Genomic DNA, 20,150 nt, shown 5'->3' on the forward strand with positions numbered 1-20,150 from the left:
CACTAACTGTAATCAAATCACCAAGTGAATTTTCCTTAATCTTTACCTCAATATCTTTCTTTTCAAACACATCTCTTGGAATATTATTAATATCAAGTGAGAGCTCATCCATCTTGATTAATAGTTCTAATCACAGATGAAATTGGACCTCTACGTCTCAATGGCTTATCAGTAGATGTTTCTCTCATTGAAGAACTTTCACTTGATGATGAAGATGAAGAGCTGATACTCTTTTGAGCATTATTATTCATAGAATTGAAAGAATTGGTATAATCTTCCCACCATTGATGATCATCAAAGAGGGAAGGCAACATGTTTGATCTTCTCATCATGTTATTCATTCTTCTTCTCATGGAATTGAAAGATTCATCAAAGTTAGAAAAAGGTGATGATTGAAACCATTGATTATCAAACCAATCATTCTGATATCCTTGGTTCAATCCTTTCATAACATTTTTCCAAATATTCTTCTTTGATTTCTTCCTTGATAACTTTTTAGATTTCTCTTCTGTTTTAATATTTAATTGAGGATTTGATGAGGAAGAGTATTTACCAGATTGATCATGATCTGGTAATGGTGTTGTTGATTGTCCCTCCTTCTCAACACGTACCTCTTCCTCTGCTGTTATAAGGGAAATATCCAAACAATAAACAATGAAGAGTACTGCAAGTAGACTTGAAATGATTACTGTTGTTTTGAATTGTTGTTGATTAATCTTCATCATTATGATTTTCTTTTTGAGAATTGATATTCTATGAAGCAGTTGATGATCAATTTATTGTACTTCGGAATAAAACACGTATTATTGTTGTCTATTTTTAATACTTAACATTATGATTGGTAGGAGTAGAAAATCTCGAGTCTGGAACTTTGTTCGACAACTAAAAATAAACATTTTATTTAATTCATTTAAAAGGAAATTCTAAATTTCCCTTCCCTCCTTCTAAATTTGCTTGTTTTGTTGGATTCATTGTATGTAGCAAGTGGTTGAGAAGGAGAGATTTGAGTGGATGAAGTTGTTGGTTTGGTTGAGAGAAGGATTTTGGTTTTCTACCCCTCTTCTTCTTGGTTGCTGTTAATCAATCCATTTGTTATTTAAATTCCGGTCTGACTTTTCCGGTCTGGTTTTTACTTCTAATTTCGGAATTAAAAATAGTCTATTTTTAATTTTTAAAATTTTATTTTTGGATGAGAGACCGGAAAATCTGGTCATTGACTCTGGCTTTTCTACTCCTACCTTATGATTATTTCTTATTCCGAAGTGAACAAAATTGGTCAATTAACAATTAAGGAATTATTAAAGTTCCGTAAGTTTTTAAATTAATTGCAGAGGAAGATACGCGGTGTTAAAATGAGAGGGTGGTAAAAACCTCCCAGCGATGGCTGTACAAAAAAACTCGGCTGATAATTAATACCTGCAGTATTTTAAAAATAAATACTGCAGGCACCTATTATTCCATGCCGGAAGATTATGTATTATTATGTATCAAATGATTATTATTTAATACAAATTGTTTGCTTCATTATGATTAAACATTAAACTAGGTTTTATTAATAATAAATACTGTTAATTTATTCAACAAATAGTAATATATATAAATAAACGTTAATATTTCAATAAACGTAAATAAACTTAAAAAGACGTTACTATTTGTAATTATTTGATATAAATAAACGTAAATAAATGTAAATAAACGTAAATAAATGTAAATAAATGTAAAGTCATGAAAATAGTTTATTTTTCTTCTGCAAAAAGCTTTTTCAATTCTTCTTTGATAGCAGCGTGTTCTATTTTATCTTGTATTTCTAGTTTCTCTCGTCTTTTAGTGATATAGGAAGATACTTTAATAGATAATGCCTCTATTTCACCGAATTGGTTTTCTAACAATTCCATCTTTTTCTTATTTTCTGTAATAATCTTTTGATAAAATTGCATACAATACTCATAAAAACCTTCTTCTAGCTCAACTTTTCTTTTTAAAGCATCTCTTTCTTCTCTATCTGAAAGAATATCTGTTAATTCTTGTAAAAGTAATGAAGTTTCTGACATAGTATAATCGTTTTGTTCATTATCTGTCTTGATAGCTTTAACAGCTTTCTTTGATAATTCCTTCACATTAATTGCATCTACTTTTCTTTTGGTTGATGGAGATCTATTTACCAAAGTTTCGTCACTGGTTGGAATTATGGTAGTGGTACTTGGTTTGTTAAGAAGAACTGTTGTTGGCGGGCTGCAATCAATAATAAATGACTCATTAACTTTAGAACTTTTCATAGGAGTTCTTTCTATAATTGAAACTTGCTTATCATCATCACTTCTCCACAAATAATTACTTAAATTGCACATTCCTGAATCAATAAAGCATTCTACAGCATCATTAATATCGCTGGAATACAAATTTCATTTGATGACTCCTTCTTATTCATTGAATCTTTTAATAAAGTTACTAGTGTTTCCGATTTAGAAAAGTGTATTTGATTATTGATACAATTAACAATACACTTTCTAATCGATGAAGTTGTTGTTGTTGTTGTTGATGTTGTTGGGGTTGATGTTGTTGTTATTGATGAAGTTGTGTTTTGATGGTCCTGTTTTTGTTTTTTGCGTTTGGGTTGTTTAAGCATTTTTTTGACCCTGCAATAAATTTTTTATTTTTACTGCAGGGTCAAAAAATACTTTGTTAGGTGAAACAGAAGTTGAAGTTGATTAATGTTATTGTTGAACTTGTTGATGTAAGTGATAATGATGGTATAGAAGTGATAGATTAAATGTTATACTTTATTAAAATGTTTCTTTATAGGTTCCATCATACCACAACTTCAAAGAAATCATTCCGAATGAAACTGTAACCAGTTGAGTGATTGAATTATGAGAAACACTTAATCTATAAACCATGTTTCGAACATGATCCCATCCTTCCATGAATTCCAATTGTCTATTGCAATGTTCATTAAACTCATTCAACTCCTCTCCTAAAAATGAATAATCATTGTCTTCGATAACTGGAAAACTGAAATCATTTGATGATGTACTACTTGTTGTTGATGTAGAATCGTTGAATATTGTTATTCCTTCCCCATCTTCAAATTCCGATTCATAATTATTATTATCTAAACTATATTGATTCAAAGTCCATCGTCCATTTCCGAATGTTGGTAAATATGGAAATTCAAACACATATCTTGAAACATTTCCTTTTGTAAAACAGCCAATAGAATCGTATCCAAGAACCTTTCTACTTCTAATTGTACAATGTTCTCCATACATATCAAAGTAACTGGTAAATACATTTCTGGTACACTTTGAAACTGGCATACAGAATACAACTTTCTTGAATCCATTTGCTACTCTACCAATCATACGATCACAAATATCCTTTTCCAATCTTTTCATTTCCAAAAAATGTAAGAAATCTTGTAGTTCATATTTGTTAAAGGTGAAAATCTTATCATCATCTGTATAACCGGAATAAATTGATTCATGGTTAACATTATGTTGATTATTTTCAAGTGGAGAAGGAAGATATAATATTTTAGGTTCAATAGAAGTGAATGGATTATTGCCCTTTTTGATTTGTTGCTTGTATATGAGAGATTTTTTAAAGATTGGAAAGTCATTTTCATCTCTAGGAAATTCTTCTTCTTCCTTCACTATGATGTTGTTGTTGTTGTTATTGGTTAGCATTTGTTGTCTAGCCTTTTGTGTTGGCCATCTAACCATAGAAAGCTCCTCTCTATGCTTCTTGAATAAAGAGCGAAGTTTGAAAGAAGATGTACCAAGTACTTTAGCAGCTTGCTCTTGGCTTAAGTGAAGAACGGACTTCAGTTCATCCAATGTTAATTGCTTCTTCTTTGGTGAAGTTCCATCCAGTGGATTGTAGTGAATGAAGGACATTGGTGGGAGATGTTGTGTGCTGTTGTTAATAGGTACGGTGTTGTTTTGAACATTTTTTTTACCATGTGTTTTTTGTACGGATGTATTTATAGAACAATTTTGACAACGCCAGCGAAAGTAAACACAGAGAAGCCACACATTTTTAACACGTTGTTTACCTTGTTATCTTCCTCTGAATTAATAAACATACCAATTGTAATTAATTCATTATTTATTTTGGTTCCCCAATTACCTCGTACAAGAAAGTATTATGATTGTGATAGATCCATTGGAGTGTAGATAAATAAGGACTGTGAAACCCATAAGAGTGTATTAACACTTACATTTTTTTGTCAAATACACAAATTGTAGAGATTAATATAGCATGATAAGAACCCCTCGAGTTGTTGCCTGCCTTTGGCAAATGGGAGGTAATTACTCAGGAAATTGCAACACAAGCTACAGAGAATTTCAAGGATGATCCTGACGTTCTTTTTAAAGTCATTCGAACCGATATTGCTCAACAAGTTGTCTCAAGAAATGGTCTTTTATTGCAATATTTCTCCCCACAAATCAGAGCAAACGTCGATGTTGTGAAAATGGCCATTCAACAGAATCCACCCTCTCTTCAAAAGAGTTTAGTCCAGAACGAGGAAATAGTAACAAAAGCAATTCAATATGATGGATCAGTGCTACAATTCGCACAAACACAATTTAAATCAAGACAATTAGTATTGGAAGCTGTCAAACAACATAATCTTGCTCTTCAATTCACACAGGATCCTTCTTTGGTGATGGATAGAGAAATTATTGTGGAAGCTTTGAATAATGGTCTGCCTTGTAGATCCAACGTGGAGGAGAGACAAGGAAATTGTGTTGATTGCCTTGAGTAATGATGTTAGAGCATACAGATTAATAGATTCTTCGTTGAGAAGCGATGAAGATATTCTAAAGGTTTACTCCAACTCTACCAGTTGTTGGACTATTACATTCGATGAAAAGTAAACACGTTGATTATTCAAAGAATAGTTTCTTGACCACATACCATGCATTTTAGGAGACAAATTGATTGTTTTTTTTGAAAATATTAATCATAACTTGGTTCTGGCATGTTTTCATGACATAGGTCTCTTATCTTTCCACATCCCTTTCCCACTGATAAATATTTTCATGATCTTTTGATGACATGCATAACATCCTTGATACATTATACATTTGACTGTAGTATTCTGCTGCGTCATCAAGCCACTCATATTTATCAAACTTTTCCTTAATTGCTGATTGATATTGATGAACTAACTCTATCCACACATTATTATCTTTCAAGAGTTGTGGAATAATGTCCAAAGATGATAAAACAAGCAAAACACCTTGACTGTCAATATTTTCAAGATAAGGGCGTAAATTTTGAAGCATAATATTACCAATTAAATGCTTTTGGGTATCTTCAAGCTCAAATGAGGAGAGAAGAGCAAACGTAATCCTAAATCTCCATTCATTATCCAGTGGTTCGAATTTGAGAATTAAAGTTCCAATTTCCTCAACACTTATGAATTCTGCTTCCAAACCAACCACAATTCTCATAATCTCATTTCTATTGTCTGTTTGCGTAATTACGATTAATTCTGATTCTGATTCTACAATTTTTTTAATGGTAATATTAAAGCCACCTACAACTAATCTCCATTTGCATAACAGTTCAAATGATTTGGAGGTACTATTTGGGAGTAAACGAAGAATCTGCTTATCCAGCTCATCAATCAAATTGCTTCTATAAACTGGTGTTGAGATTGAATAAACCATCCGCTCCATAATTCCCAAATATTCTGTAAAATTAGGGTATCTCAAGTAATAACCCAATACTTGAACTATCATTTTATCTAGAACATATTGTTGGTGTTTCTTAAAAGAAAACCAACAATAAATAAACTAATGGATATAAAGCTCACACTACAACTTCTACCTATTCTTAGGTAGTTTGTAGCCTGGTTACTGCTGTTTTTAGGCATTAAGCTTTATTCAGCAGGTCCAGAAATTAAATAAACTAATCAATACAATCATACTATGATTTCTTAACAAAAAGCAAAAACTAAACTAAATTAAAGCAATCTGACAATAAACCAAGTTGTTTTTTGGAGAAACAACTCCCATATAAAAAAACCTACTCTTGTAGGAAAAAAAAATCGGTAAAAACCAAAAAGTTAAGAATTAAAAAACCTACTCAACCGTCTTGACACTTACGAATCAAAACGAGAATGAGAAAAGAGGTATGTTCAGTACATATTGCCTTACTAATAGTAAGGGAAAGGTATCAGATACCTTCTAATCAACATAAAATTGATCTGTCGGTTTTAGATCACCAACAATTGGTTTTAGATCACCAATCATGATAAAAAACATCAATAAATGATGTCAAATATCAAATAATAATACAAAGATAAAAAGATGATAACAATCATCTTTCAATAATACAAATAGAGTGAAATCTTTCAATCAATTGAGAAAATATTTGAGGATTGATTAAAAAATCACATTCTAAAGTATTAAGGACAAAGGTTAGAACCTTTGATTTGAATAAACTAATAATAATAGAGGGTGGGCAAGGGTGGGACCATAGTATGACAATTTTTTTGAGCATACTTTCTATTATTAGTTTATTCAATTGTTGTTTTCAAGAAACACTACTTTATCTCAGTAAACTTCGATAAGAACAGAAATATCAAAGAATGTGGAAGAGATAAGGTAGTTTAAACCCTTCTCAGCGTAAGAACTTGTAATACTACTCAATCCGCTTCTATGGAATAGGTTGAAAAATAGCAAAAGATAAACGCCACCAATATTTGTCAACTTGGTACAATCATCCTTGACGGTATAAAAAGAATCAACAATAGACTGTAAGTGCCTATGGGTTGGATTGTTTTCAAAATAACCAACCATTTCAAAACATGCTTTCAAAAATAAAAACTCCTCTTTGTATTTGCTTGTCTTGATATATTTCTCAAACTCTGTTTTAGCTTTGCCCAACCACTTCTCTTCTGGGTTTCTGTTGTGGTACACGCAAACAAACAAATAGGCAATAATGTAGCCAATAGAACTATCATCAGAAAATTGTTGTGTGGAGAGATGATCGATGTTGTTCAACACTGTTGGGATCAATTGGTTGGTGAGTGGTTTTTCTGCAGCCGTTTTTATGTTTTGCATAACTTGGTGCATTTGTGAGGGTTAGATACTAAACATTTTTTTGAGGCAAGGTAAATTTTTATTTATTTTTCTTAACTAGGGTTAATTTTCCCAAACTGTTTACTTTTTATTCAAAACCTTATTGAAAATAAATTATTATTGAAAGTAAGCGATACCAACAACCACCCATTGTTAGAACCTAGTATTAAATTAATATGCTCTGAGTCTTTTCAACTGCGCCAAGACCCCGACACATTATCAACCTTAATTCTCAATTCTTAACTCAATAAACGCCTCTCCAAACAAAAAAACATAAATAACAGTTGTTTGAAATCTTATTCTAAACCAAACTAATCCTTTATTAATACCACTAACAATCATTACAATTCGCCAACCAGCAAAAACAAAAAGGATAGCATAATAAGAACTCCTCCAGTTGTTGCCTGAAAATATATCAATAAAATTAAATAAACTCCCAAAGAAATTGTAATCCTAGTGTTCAAGCCAAATTACACTCAATATGTAATGGTAAATAAGTCGGGTCCAAATTTCAGATTTAAAGGTTTTCAAGCTTGGAGATTGTTTTTGAGAAAATTTTAATAATCGTGAAAAAACTGGAAGTTTGGATTTTGGAACGTTAAAAAAAATGAATGCAAATATCAAGAGCCATTTAAACAATTTGAAAATTAATGTGTTGGATGATTGGGTGGATCAGTGTGTTCAATTTATCGGGATTGAAGAACCTCATCTACGATCCAATATCAATGGTATGAAAGAAGCAGTTTATCAACAATTTTTATGTTCCGATTATGATCAGTGTGCTATGAAACCTTCCCCAAACTTTAAATTATTTTCCAATATTGAAGAACAACATGGTCAGATATTGAATGGTCCTTTTGTTTTACAAATTAATGATATTTGGGATATTGGTATACCAACAACTGAACAAATTGATATGAAGGAATTAGTACCACAAAATAATGAAGATGTTGAAGAAGGAGAAGCCCTGTTTACTGATGCTCTTCAAACAGAAATTGTTGGATCTAAAGGAAAACGAGATTATACCAATTCATCATATAGTAGAAGAATGTTGAAATTTACTTTGAGTGATGGACATGTAAATAATATTCAAGCTGTAGAATATAAACCACTTGATAGCCTTTCTCTGAAAACTCCACTTGGATGTAAGATTAAATTAACAAAGGTTTTAGTGAGGAGAGGTATTTTACTTTTAATTCCAGAATGCATCTCAATTCTTGGTGGAAGTGTAGAAGAAATGATTGAGGCAAAGAAAGTATTCAAGACTAATTTAGCAGCTAAAAGAAGTGGAAAGTTGGATTTAAAGGAGAAAATAGAAGAGAATATTGCACGCCATCAAAATCAGCAAAATGTGGCAAGAAATAACACAAGTGTCATAAATCAAGCACCTGTCTCTAATGTTAAACAAGAAGAGGAAGAATTAATGATGTTTGATGATGATGAAAATATCATTGAGGAATATGATGAAGAAGAAAGTTACAATTCAGACACTAAAAGAACAAAGAGATAATTTACTTTTTATTCTTTTGTTTTTTGCTTTGCTTTTCCTCGCTGTCATTCTTATTTGAGGATTGATCAATCTTACGGATTAAACTAGAGTAAATATTGTCCAAAACTAAATCTTCCTTGTTGAATGAAACTTGAACAGATGAAGTAGTTGTTTCATATTTCAATTCTTCACCAGAAAGGGAAACATTCACAACATGAACATTTGGAGATGAAGAAGTAAATAAATTAATCTTAGTCTTGCCTTCTTGTGTAAAAACTTGGAAGTTCAAAATCTCACTACCCAATTGAATATTGCACTTAGGTGTTAATGTAGCTGTTTCAGTATTTAAATGCAAAACTTGAATATAATCAGCTTGTTCATAGAGAACCAAAATAAGTGTAACTCCATTAATAGTAATTGATTGTAATACATTTGGATAGTTGTTTTCGCCACAATCATAACTGAACTTGAGAGCTTCATCAGCATCAATCAAGTGCTTCCAAACTTTGATAGTTCTATCAGTACTGGCAGAAACCAACACTAAAAGTTCAATAAATATTTAAATTTAAAAACTTACAATCTTCTGTTGCCAAACAAATACAAGAAACCATTTCAGTATGTCCCAAACAGAAATTATGAACCAAATAATATTCAGGATAATTTGTAACTCTAATCTTTTCATCTCTGTCACTAGTAATGATATACTTGTCTCCAATAATTAAACCTGTCAACATGGCAAGATGACCCATTTTAGGTGGTGGTTTCTTAATGATATTTGGAGTAGTAGCATTGAGATCAAAAACTTTCAATAAATCAATAATATAAACATCTCCGAACTTGTCGCCAATCCACAATTCCTTGTTGGTTGGTTGAATAGCAATACAATTTGGCTTCTTGATAAGTTCAATTTTACCAATCAACTTTAAAGAAGTATTGTTATTTTCCAAAGCAAAAACATGAACAACTTTGTCTTCAGTTCCAGCAACAATGAAATATTTTCCTTCAAAAAGCATTGCTTTTACACTTGACTTTTCCAATTTATGATGGATTAATTGTGTTGAAAGGCTTTTCATCATTAAAATACAATCAATACACATTCTTCAAGCTTGAAAAAACCTACCTTTCATCCAAAATATAGATATTTTCACCAACAGCCAAAGCAACTAATTTTTCCTCCTTTGATACAGCAAATGATGGTAAACTAGAGACCGATGGTGCTTTAACTTCAACAGCAGCAGCGTTGTTAATTTCTTCTGAAGACGACATTTTTTTCAAATTTTCAATGTTTTATTGTTGTTGGTTTAATTTGTGTTGTTGTTGGTGATGGTGTGCAAATGTTCATGAACAAAATTGCACTCCAATGTAAAAACTCATACAACTACAACTTTATTCATTGTTGGTTTCATAGACAATAACATGAAGATGGATTAAATTATCGGATAGTGTTGAAATGATTTTGAAAAATATTAAAATAATAATTACATAATTATTAAATATTGATACAACATCAGTGTAGTAGCATATAACTATGATAATTGATGAACAAACATATTAGTTTTACTTTATAATTATTAATAATAGGATTCCCTCCAAAAAAAATGCTTCAACCAACACCACAACAATCATCGGGTGTTGCGAATTTATCATCATCAACATCTGGAAGAACAAATCATTCCTCGAATCAATCCGTTCCGATGGGTATTAATAATGCAAATAATTCATCTTTAATTCAATCGGATCCACCAACAAGATATAGTACTTCTCCGAATCAATTTGATCAATATATGAAAAAGAAGAAAAGAGTTTTCAATCATGAAAAGTATTTTATTGTAGAAAATTTAACTGGGAAAGATCCAAAAACAACAACAATGCCTAATTGTACAAAAATTTACTTTGTGAATGATTTTGCTAGTAATTTTGCTAAAATTCAACATCTTCTTCCTGATGAAATAGTCGTACAGATTTTAAGCTTTATTTCTTTTCCTCTTGGTACTTATATGAAACGTATTTTCCATCAAAATAATAGACAATTTGTGTATGATTACAATCAACTAGTTAATGAAAGTAAGAATGATACAAAGAACTTGATTCCTGATTTTATGAAGGAAAATATTACTTTAATTCAAACATGGAGAGTAGGTATCTTTCTGAATCATAATATTTAACAAACAAAGGATATCACAAAATTACTTTACGGAAAACGTGTTATTGCTGGTAGCTCAAGTAGTGACATTATGGATTGTAGTGATGATGAAATTAAACATGGAAGACCTTTCCGTATTTGGTCTAATCTTGATTGTGCAATTCAATCCTGTTATGAATATGACCAAGAGTTACCTCTTAACACAAAACAAATAAGAACAGTTTTATTCTGTTTCTCGCAAATATTAGGATTTGACTTTAGTGGAAATACTTCATTTAATAATAGATGCTTGAAATATTTAATTCAAAGAAATCCAAAATTAGAAACCTTGAATTTGAAAGTAACTAGGGTTGACTATGATGGACTAGTTCATTTACTCAACAAGCAATCTGATAATAATACTTTGAGGGAATTGAAGTTAACAAGAACCCTCTTGAGATCATCAATTCCTATGGATTTTTATGGAAAGCTAAAAGCTCTTCGTTCTTTGGATATTGTAAATCATCAACTCAAAGATACTGATGTTGTAAAAATTATTCAATCAAGACCTTTCATTCACCTCAACCTAAGTGGCTCATCAATTCCTATTGAAATTGTAACTGTAAAGACTCTCACCTCCTTAATTCTGGAGGATTGTGCTTTGAGTGCTGAAATTGCCAAAACAATAATTGAAAAATTGGATCGTCTCAAGCAATTGGATCTAAGCAAAAATAATGGCCTTACACCAGAGGTATTTGACAATATTGCTAAAAACGAAAATTTACTGCAATTGAGGTTGGCAGGTACAGATGTCAATGATGATGTGATAAAGAATATCGCTAAGAGTGGATCCATGACTTTACTCGACTTGGATAGCACCAAAATAACAACTAAGGGTATTAAGACAGCAGTAGAGGGTAATATAGTCAAATCTCTCACTTGTCTAAGTGTCAGAAATTGTGGAATTACACCACAAATTGCCAAAACAGAATTTCCAAACAATACCAAAATACTCAAACTTTAAATTATTAAATTATTACTTAAGATTTATTCATCATCTTCCCATTCTTCATCCTCTTCTTCTCCATCTTCTCCTTCACTTGGTTGCAAAACGCTCAATAATAAATGGTGAAGTAAACTGAGAGCTTGATATTCAACTCTTTCTGCAAATTCTCCACTCACCAGAGCAACAGATTGGTCAATCAAATTCTCGGTTGTTTTATCTGAAAGTTTTCTAGAAACTTTGAGTTGCTCAATAATTCTTGGAATTGTAATTGCTTCAATGAAAGTAAATTCATCAATTTCATCTTGCTTCTTAGACTTCTTCATTACAGTGGCAATGAGTTCTTCCATTTCCTTATAACACAAGTTTTCTGAATCAATTCCTTCAAGAGGATTCCTTCCATTAATGTTAACATCTTCCAATGCTGGACAATAACATAAAATTGTAGTCAATAATTTAAGAGAAATTAAATGATGTCCAATACTGAAATCAAGAGCTTGTAACTTTTTGAAAACATTGGCAATCTTGAAATTTTGGTGTTTCAACTCGCTAAGTTCAGCATCACAAATACATGGTGGCTGATCATTATAGAACAAATCATTGAGAAGAATTTCAGAAATCTTTGAGACACATTTAGCTTCAGAAATAACTTCCATTACTTGTCCAGATAAATTTTTAGATGACATTGAAAGTACAAGCAAGTTTGGTGTATAGTTGAGTATTTTAGCCAATTCATCATTACTACAGCCAATAAATAAATCAAAAGAAACTAAATTATCCAAAACTTTCTTACAGTCTGAGGAAACTAATTCCTTTCCTCTAATTTCTGGGCATAAATACATTAAATTGATCAAATTAGGTGTGTTTTCAGCAAGAATTGTGAATAAACGATTAATCTTTGAATCACTAATCCACAAATTTTCCAAATTTGGACAAAGTTTCACAATATGTTCAAGAGTTTCATGATTGATTTTAGCATCTTCCAAATAAAAATAATTAAGATCTTCAGTACCAAAAGCAAGTGATGTAAGATTAGGCAAAGGTTTTGAGAAAATCTTTCTGAGGGTATTATCAGAAACTGGTGTTCTCTTGAAAGACAAATTTCTCAATGATTGTGGAATGATAAGATTTTCAATAGCAGAATCAAGATAACCCTTTTCTTCCTCTGGAGAAATACTACCCAACTTGAGAGTCTTGAGTTTCTTTGATGAAGTAACAGTAGATTTCAAGAGAGATTCCAACCATTTACCAGCTTTAACATCCTTAACAGTAAGATTTTCCAGGTTTGGAAGAGCATTTTCACATGAAACAATTGAATTGGTTGCTTTCTTCAATTCAGTACCACCAATAATCAAAGTCTTTAAATTTTGCAATTTGTTATTCTTTGATAAATCCATAATAGTATTAGTGAGTGCAATAATATCAATTCTTTCATCATTAAATAATTGAATATATTCCAAGTGATCAGCATTATTAACAATTACTTCCTTAACAGCTTCATTCATTTCCTTTGTTGATTCATTTCTTTCAACAAGTTTAATATCGAAATGTTTCAAATTGGAATAACTAATCTTTTGTAAATAATTCAATGCGTCAATACCATTAATAGATCTAATAGTCAATGATTCAACAGTTTCAGAACACAAATTCAAAGTATGTGCAATAAATTGAGAAACAAAATTCTTTCTTTCTTCTTCTAATGGACCACCAATACTAACTTGAACTTTTGTGAAATTGAAAGTTCCTTCCTTTGCCTTATTTTCTAAATCTTTTAACATGGTATTTGATTTCAAATTTGGAATGAGATCACCAACAATCTTTAAATTAAATTCTCTAATAGTTGGATTATTAGAAATCAAATCAATTAAATTAGTCAAAATTGTTTCATTTTCATTTTCCTCAACTTGATCCTCAAATTCCCATTCAACTGTCAATGATTTCAAAGATGAAAAACTTGGCAATGGTTGATTATTCTTTCTTTGAAAAGCTTCAGATAATAAAGCTTCATTAGATAATGTTAAATTTGTCCATTTAGTACCAAAACATTTCATATAAAGATTGGCATAGAACATTTTAGGTGGATCTTCAATTTGTGCCCAAATGTTATATTCAGACCAAAACTTTTCACTTTTACTTGTTTGATAAAATCTCTTGGAAATTAATGAATAATCATTTAATACTTCGGAAATTGTAAAACATGATAAAATTGAGCTTGTAATATTATCGGAACTTTGTAAACGTTCTCCTTGAATTGAAGATTTTTTCACCTTCTTTGGTGGATTAGCTGCCACTGATTTGTTTGATGATGAAGTTGATGAACGTGATGGTGGAGCCATTTTTCTTTTCATTTTCTTCTTCAACTTTTTTGAAGTTTTTCAACTCTTAAAATTTAATATTCAACCAACAAACAGTTGAGTTGTTATTATTTGCTGGACAATAAGAGAATGTTTTCATTAGTATTTAATTAGGAATGAAGCAATAATAGGAACATGTTCCAATTAGATCAATTCCTCCTCATCATTATGTTTAGACTTTATTACATAAATAAATTGAAGAAACCATAACAGTGTTGATGATTGAAGTGTTAAAAAATTCACAACAGCTATCATTGTGGATGGGAGATTACCATTCATAGCTCGGCAAGGGATGCTACTATCATTGAACGATAGATCTGGCTATTCTCATACTTGCTTATAGTTTGGAATTTGTACTTCATTCTTGCAATCATTGAAGTGGATGATTGTGTGGAGGAATCTCTGACATTTACTTTTAGAAATTAATTTAGATTTATAAAGATTGAGAATTTTGAATTTTCTTTTATTTTATTGAGATACTGTTTTAAACATTCCATAATTGTTAATAATTTAATATTGAAATTTTATAATTTTTGATAATAATATGAATTGGTTTGCTGTTGTTGAGGTTGAACAGTACCATATTGAGAATATCCATTATTAGCTTGTTGATACAAATCTGCACCATAGTAGGATCCATTATTTCCATTCATAGTAATAATTAATTGTACGTATCTATTAGCAACAGTATGTCTAACAGGTCTAGTTCTATAACCACCATGTCCTCGATTATTATGTACTCTTCTATAATTAGTAACTACGGTATAATCAGTATCAAAATTTAACATAATATTTAAACCCAATTGATTATATTTTAAATTTTCATCTTCAATTAATCTTTTTAAGGTAGGTACAGTTATATCTGTGTAATGGTTAGCATTACTTTGACCATATTTAAATTGTAAAATGATTAATATAGGCATCATTATAAATAAAATTAAACCCAAAGTTGGTAAAAATAATAAAAATGTTACTAGCCATAAAATTCTAAGAGTCTTGGCATCTTTGTTAATTTCCTTGTAATAATTATTTAATGTATCATTCAATTCTATTATTAAATTATTTAATTCTTGAATGTTAATACCATTCGATTGTAATTGATGTGAATTAGATCGGTCAATGCCGAATACTTCATATTTTTTAGGATTATATGTTGATGAAAATATAATGTTATTTAAATTATATTGTTGTGACATGTCTTGAAGAATATTGCTAGTAGTATTGAAATGATTTTGCAATTTTTTTTTGTATTCAAATGAAAATCTATTGCTGTTGACCTTCAAAATAAAATTTGTATTGGATTCTAAATAGTTTCCACTACGGTAAATTAAATGGTAACATTTAAAATATTATCATTTTCAAACTGGAGCTTTCAATAATTTAGAGTTTTACTTTCTTATCTTCAGGCTCATTTTCAGTGGTTGCATCCTCCACCTTTCTTTTAAGATTTGATTCTGATGGTTGTCTTAATCTGAATGAGATACACATCATTTCTTTCTTTGGTGCAACATTTCTAACTGGATAAATGTCAATATACTCTCCAATGTGATCTGCTCCAACAACTTGTTCAACTTGTTGCTTGGATAATACATTCAAATCATCACCATCCTTAATGGAACCTTTAACAAATGTATAACAATGAATAATTGGTTCAAAATCAATCTTGGTTTGATCAATTCTGAAAACATCAAGAAATTCCACTGCAGAAGCTGGCAAATTCATAATGACATGATGGAACTGAACCTTTCTATCATTAACCATATATTTGATAAATTCTCTACCATCCATGTTGAAACATTCCATATTTCCCTCTACTTTGTTAACAGAGGCATTAATTTTCATGTATTCATAACTCTTAGGGTTTAAATCGTTTGCATATACTTTGCATTCAACCTTCTTAGCAGCTGGAACAGCAAAAGGACCAACACCAGCCATCATATCACAAACACTTTGTGATTTATCAAAGTATTTCAATAATCTGGTATGTTCAGTTCCAAGTCTTGAATTCCAGTAAACCTCTCTATAATTAAATTTAAATGTTATTCCATTTTCCTTTAATGTAACATTAAAATCATCCTCTCCACATAAAAGCTCCATTTTAAATTCTCTAAAAACAGAGTCAATCATACCCATCTTATTTACAACAGTTTTAATCTTTGGATTCTTATCTAAAATCACTTGACCAATCAAATATCTATATTGTGCAACTTCATCTGGAATATTCAAGTGAGCAATATGACCAACTTGTTCAAATGATGATGTAATTTCAAGACCATTTGGAATAATCTTTGATAAAACCTCTGTAGAAGATAAATGATCATATGTCAAGTCAATTGTTTTTCCAAAAGGTTCACTAGCTTCATTATCTTTCAAAATTTTCATAACATTTTCTGGAATTGATTCAATTGTTGAATATTTTTCATGTAATAATAAATTCTTATAATCGGAACAATCTTCAATATCCTCTACAGCCTTGATTTTCTTTCTATCAATTAAATGTCTATATAGTAATTAAATAAAACAATTATAAATTCATGATACTAAAAGACTCCACATACCCTTTTAATTTCTTATTCAATGTTGAAATATTTCTTGTTGGTACTTTAATAGCAAGAATATCAATCTTACTATTGTACAAACTCTTATCCAATTTCAAAATAGTTTCTTCCTCTTGTTGAGACATTTTTTGGTTCTTGTTATTCAATAAAAACTTCAATTCCTCTTGTGCACCACCATCCAGATTAGATGATGAATTAGCAGTCCCAATGTCAATGTATGGTTCAGTGTGATGTATAGAATTACAGAATTGAACAAGGTGATGATGATAATTTAATTCTTGTTTGGCTCGAAAGAATTCAAGTGATGACGATGATTTCTTTTTACATAACGGTATCATGCTGTGGTGATTATTGAAATTATTCCAAGTAAATAAATACTTTGAGAATGTTCTTTCATTGAATGTATTCCGATATTTAAGGAATGCAGAAGAAGAGGAAATGTTTCTCCTAGTAGTAGTCGTTAAAATCGTCCTCATATTGTTCAACATTTTTGATTGAACATTTTTTGTTTTAAAGAATGAATAAAGCTTTCTTTGATTCCAACAAACAAATCTATTGAATAATAATAACTTTTATAGAATGGAATACATTGTTGTTGAGTGATAGCAAGCAATAAAGAAGACAAGGAAAAGTAATTAAATTTAAAAAAATGAAATTTAGAAAAGCCTTCAAAACCTATGAAGGAATTTATGCATTGGACTTTTCGTTGAGTAAACATGCAGTAACTCTTGCACAGGATCAAAAGAGAGGAATTACAAGGAGAGAGGAATTAGAATACAAAACACGATTTAATATGAATCCATGTTGTTTGGGTATTGAAGAAATTGATGTTACAAATGGAGGATCAAAATCTAGTGATGATGATCAAAAACAACAATCAGGAAAAACAATTGTTGTCACATGTAGTTTAGGTAAAAGTGTTTATGCATGGAATTTAAATCAATCTCTCCGATATCAAAAGGAAGAAAAACCTTTTCTTGATTTAAATTCCAAAGGAGGATCAACAACATCCTCTGCTCTTCATTATGTAGAATCTGTATCTTCCACACCAATTTCTCAAAAGAGAAAAGACACAACAGCAAATTCAGAACTGAATGATAACATTTCATTTGAATTTCTCATTGGATTTAATACTGGTGATATTGTATTATATAACTTTAAAACAAAAAAACAAACTTTGTATAATAGAGATGTAAGTGCACATTTGGATAATATTAACATTTTCAAAAGAGAAAAGTTAGTGCAGATGCTGTCTCAAAATTATTGTGGATTGATTCGGAAACATTTTGTGCTGCAACAAAAGATGGAAATGTATATTTTTACAATAAGAATTATAGAGAGGAGGAGTTATTCCAGATGAATCCTTTAAATACGAGTGACGACAATTCAGTAATGGCCAATCCAAAATACAAAGTACATTTTGGATCAAATTCTCAAGAATGTTGCAATCCAACAAAGAGACTTTATTTCAATAATGCAAATATTACTGACATTGCAATTTCTCCAAATGGACAACTTTTATCAATAGTAACTTCAAGTGGATGGTGTGAAGTTTTAGATACAAAAACATTGAAATCAGTGGCCACATTTGTCTCTCACAAATTGGGATCTACATCTTTTGGAGGTTTTACTTCATGCTGTTGGAGTCCCGATAATAGAGTTTTAGTTCTTTCTGGAGAGGATGATTGTTTGAGTATATTTGATATTAAGAAGAAATCAATAATTCTAAAAGGTGTTGGACATACAGGATTTGTTTCAAAAGTAATATTTGACAATTATCAGTGCGATAGTTACAAGTATAGATTAATATCTGTTGGTGACGATACAAAATTACTTTTATGGGACTTGGAAAAGAATAACTTTGAGGAACATGAATCTAATAGTGGTGGAATTGATATTCACTCCAATAATAGTAGTAATAATCGTCTAGATTATTTGGAAAATAATTTGACGGATGAACATACAGATGTGCCAACAATAGAACCAATTTCAATTCACAAAGCCCATAACGATCCAGTGAGGGATGTGAAAGCATTTTCTTCTGGTATTGCCACTGTTTGTAATCAGGGTATTATCAATTTTTGGGCTAGACCAATACTGGAAGATGATTCAGATTATGAGAGTCAAACCTCACAAGAAGTTCAACAATAAACTTTATTTTTCATAAGAGTTTTCAACCTCAATATTTACCGTTAAATGTTTTCAAAGCAAGAGATGAACATCAAGAGAGAACCGTAGATCCTTTAACCGCCTAAAATCAATTTAAAAAAATGCCTCCAACAAATACATCTTTCATTGAGCAAGAAGAACCATTGGAGAGAAAGGAGGAAACTGGTGAAGATGACTCTGAAAAGGAAGAAGATAATATCAACAGCTTTTCTGCCTCAACCAAATTATTGGAGAAGAGAAAGGAAATGATGGAGGTTCAATCCTTATTACAACAGAAAAGAACTGAATATCTGGCAAGAATGGATGCAATTAAGAAAAAGGAAAAAGGACTTTTAGGAAAGAAACAAGAACTAACTGAAAATGTTAAGGAACTAGATAAATTTATTGGTGATAATATTATTAAAAAGAAGAGAGCTGATCAGAAAAAAGATATCGAGCAAGGAGAAAGGATCAAAAGTGAAGGAAAAATAACTGATGCAAAGAATGATATTGATAAATTAGAAAAAGAGAAACAATTTAAAGAATCATTATTAATCAATCATTATATCAAGTACCAACAATTCTTGCAAAAAGTAGTTCAGTTCAGAGGAGATGACATTAATCCAGAAGATGTAGAAAAGGTTATAGATAGATATGAAACCTTATCTGAAAAAAATAGAGAGCTACAAGCCAAGAAAGCCAAATATTCCATGAAGTTTACCAGGGAAAAGATTAGAATTAATGAAGAAAAAGAAATGATGAAAGATAAGAAAGTCAAACTAAATCACATGATTTCAAAACTGGGTAAAAAATTGGAATTAATGAGTGATGAAAGAGGTAAAATAACATCAAAATATGATGTAATGTCAACATCGCAGACAAAGGATAGAAGACAATTAGGACAAATTGAAATGGCCATCAACAATGTATATAATAGAGTGACAACAAATGGTGGATCAAGAATACCAAGAAGATGTAAGATTTCAATGTCTAATAATGATTTTTCTGGTAGCTCTTCAAAAATTTCTACTGGTTCAACTCATGAAGTTACTGTTGAAAGCTACAAACGATTCAACAATATGGAAATTTTGATGAAGATGTTGAAGGTTATTGGTGATTGTCTATCTGATTATATGGCATTTGCTGAAATGATTAAAAAGATGCCAGAAAAAGACAAGGAAATCAACAGAAAACAAAAAACCTAATTGATATTAATTTTAGAATTGTAACAAAGTTCTAAAAGATGTGCTTTTTTGGAGAATTAATAAGGACACTGATGAATGTGCATCATATTCATCATGAAAGAGCATGTACCATCATCCACGTATTAAATTTGAATTAATCAATTCGAAAATTACAATCAAATTTTGAAGTGTAAATCC

At 30.6% G+C, this 20,150-nt stretch overlaps 11 protein-coding genes across 11 annotated transcripts; 3 read left to right on the forward strand and 8 right to left on the reverse strand.

Moving 5' to 3' along the window:
• Window positions 1–104: 104 nt before the first annotated feature.
• Window positions 105–725, reverse strand: NAEGRDRAFT_46907 (uncharacterized protein; the record flags this gene model as incomplete). Its single annotated transcript, XM_002680553.1, has 1 exon — window positions 105–725. One exon carries the CDS (start codon window positions 723–725, stop codon window positions 105–107), a length of 621 nt encoding a protein of 206 aa, XP_002680599.1.
• A 1,011-nt stretch (window positions 726–1,736) lies between these two features.
• On the reverse strand, window positions 1,737–2,348 carry NAEGRDRAFT_46908 (uncharacterized protein; the record flags this gene model as incomplete). Its single annotated transcript, XM_002680554.1, has 1 exon — window positions 1,737–2,348. One exon carries the CDS (start codon window positions 2,346–2,348, stop codon window positions 1,737–1,739), a length of 612 nt encoding a protein of 203 aa, XP_002680600.1.
• Window positions 2,349–2,783: 435 nt separating this feature from the next.
• Window positions 2,784–3,896, reverse strand: NAEGRDRAFT_46909 (uncharacterized protein; the record flags this gene model as incomplete). Its single annotated transcript, XM_002680555.1, has 1 exon — window positions 2,784–3,896. One exon carries the CDS (start codon window positions 3,894–3,896, stop codon window positions 2,784–2,786), a length of 1,113 nt encoding a protein of 370 aa, XP_002680601.1.
• A 1,110-nt stretch (window positions 3,897–5,006) lies between these two features.
• NAEGRDRAFT_64207 (uncharacterized protein) lies at window positions 5,007–5,750 on the reverse strand (the record flags this gene model as incomplete). The annotated part of the gene is made up of 1 exon (XM_002680556.1): window positions 5,007–5,750. The coding sequence occupies one exon, from the start codon at window positions 5,748–5,750 to the stop codon at window positions 5,007–5,009; it is 744 nt and encodes a 247-aa protein (XP_002680602.1).
• A 1,951-nt stretch (window positions 5,751–7,701) lies between these two features.
• On the forward strand, window positions 7,702–8,604 carry NAEGRDRAFT_64208 (uncharacterized protein; the record flags this gene model as incomplete). Its single annotated transcript, XM_002680411.1, has 1 exon — window positions 7,702–8,604. One exon carries the CDS (start codon window positions 7,702–7,704, stop codon window positions 8,602–8,604), a length of 903 nt encoding a protein of 300 aa, XP_002680457.1.
• Window positions 8,589–9,849, reverse strand: NAEGRDRAFT_78701 (WD40 repeat domain-containing protein; the record flags this gene model as incomplete). The annotated part of the gene is made up of 3 exons (XM_002680557.1): window positions 8,589–9,123; window positions 9,161–9,648; window positions 9,704–9,849. 3 exons carry the CDS (start codon window positions 9,847–9,849, stop codon window positions 8,606–8,608), a joined length of 1,152 nt encoding a protein of 383 aa, XP_002680603.1. The 3' UTR covers window positions 8,589–8,605.
• A 332-nt stretch (window positions 9,850–10,181) lies between these two features.
• Window positions 10,182–11,729, forward strand: NAEGRDRAFT_64210 (uncharacterized protein; the record flags this gene model as incomplete). The annotated part of the gene is made up of 2 exons (XM_002680412.1): window positions 10,182–10,718; window positions 10,758–11,729. 2 exons carry the CDS (start codon window positions 10,182–10,184, stop codon window positions 11,727–11,729), a joined length of 1,509 nt encoding a protein of 502 aa, XP_002680458.1.
• Window positions 11,730–11,735: 6 nt separating this feature from the next.
• Window positions 11,736–14,044, reverse strand: NAEGRDRAFT_57229 (uncharacterized protein; the record flags this gene model as incomplete). Its single annotated transcript, XM_002680558.1, has 1 exon — window positions 11,736–14,044. The coding sequence occupies one exon, from the start codon at window positions 14,042–14,044 to the stop codon at window positions 11,753–11,755; it is 2,292 nt and encodes a 763-aa protein (XP_002680604.1). The 3' UTR covers window positions 11,736–11,752.
• Window positions 14,045–14,586: 542 nt separating this feature from the next.
• On the reverse strand, window positions 14,587–15,258 carry NAEGRDRAFT_64212 (uncharacterized protein; the record flags this gene model as incomplete). Its single annotated transcript, XM_002680559.1, has 1 exon — window positions 14,587–15,258. The coding sequence occupies one exon, from the start codon at window positions 15,256–15,258 to the stop codon at window positions 14,587–14,589; it is 672 nt and encodes a 223-aa protein (XP_002680605.1).
• A 184-nt stretch (window positions 15,259–15,442) lies between these two features.
• Window positions 15,443–16,516, reverse strand: NAEGRDRAFT_31272 (uncharacterized protein; the record flags this gene model as incomplete). Its single annotated transcript, XM_002680560.1, has 1 exon — window positions 15,443–16,516. A coding segment is annotated over one exon (1,074 nt), but the record flags the coding sequence as incomplete, so codon positions are not given.
• A 2,374-nt stretch (window positions 16,517–18,890) lies between these two features.
• Window positions 18,891–19,973, forward strand: NAEGRDRAFT_46913 (uncharacterized protein; the record flags this gene model as incomplete). Its single annotated transcript, XM_002680413.1, has 1 exon — window positions 18,891–19,973. One exon carries the CDS (start codon window positions 18,891–18,893, stop codon window positions 19,971–19,973), a length of 1,083 nt encoding a protein of 360 aa, XP_002680459.1.
• Between the last annotated feature and the right edge of the window lie 177 nt (window positions 19,974–20,150).

The sequence above is a fragment of the Naegleria gruberi genome (assembly GCF_000004985.1).
Source record: "Naegleria gruberi genomic scaffold NAEGRscaffold_9, whole genome shotgun sequence".
Lineage (NCBI taxonomy): Eukaryota > Heterolobosea > Eutetramitea > Acrasida > Naegleriidae > Naegleria > Naegleria gruberi.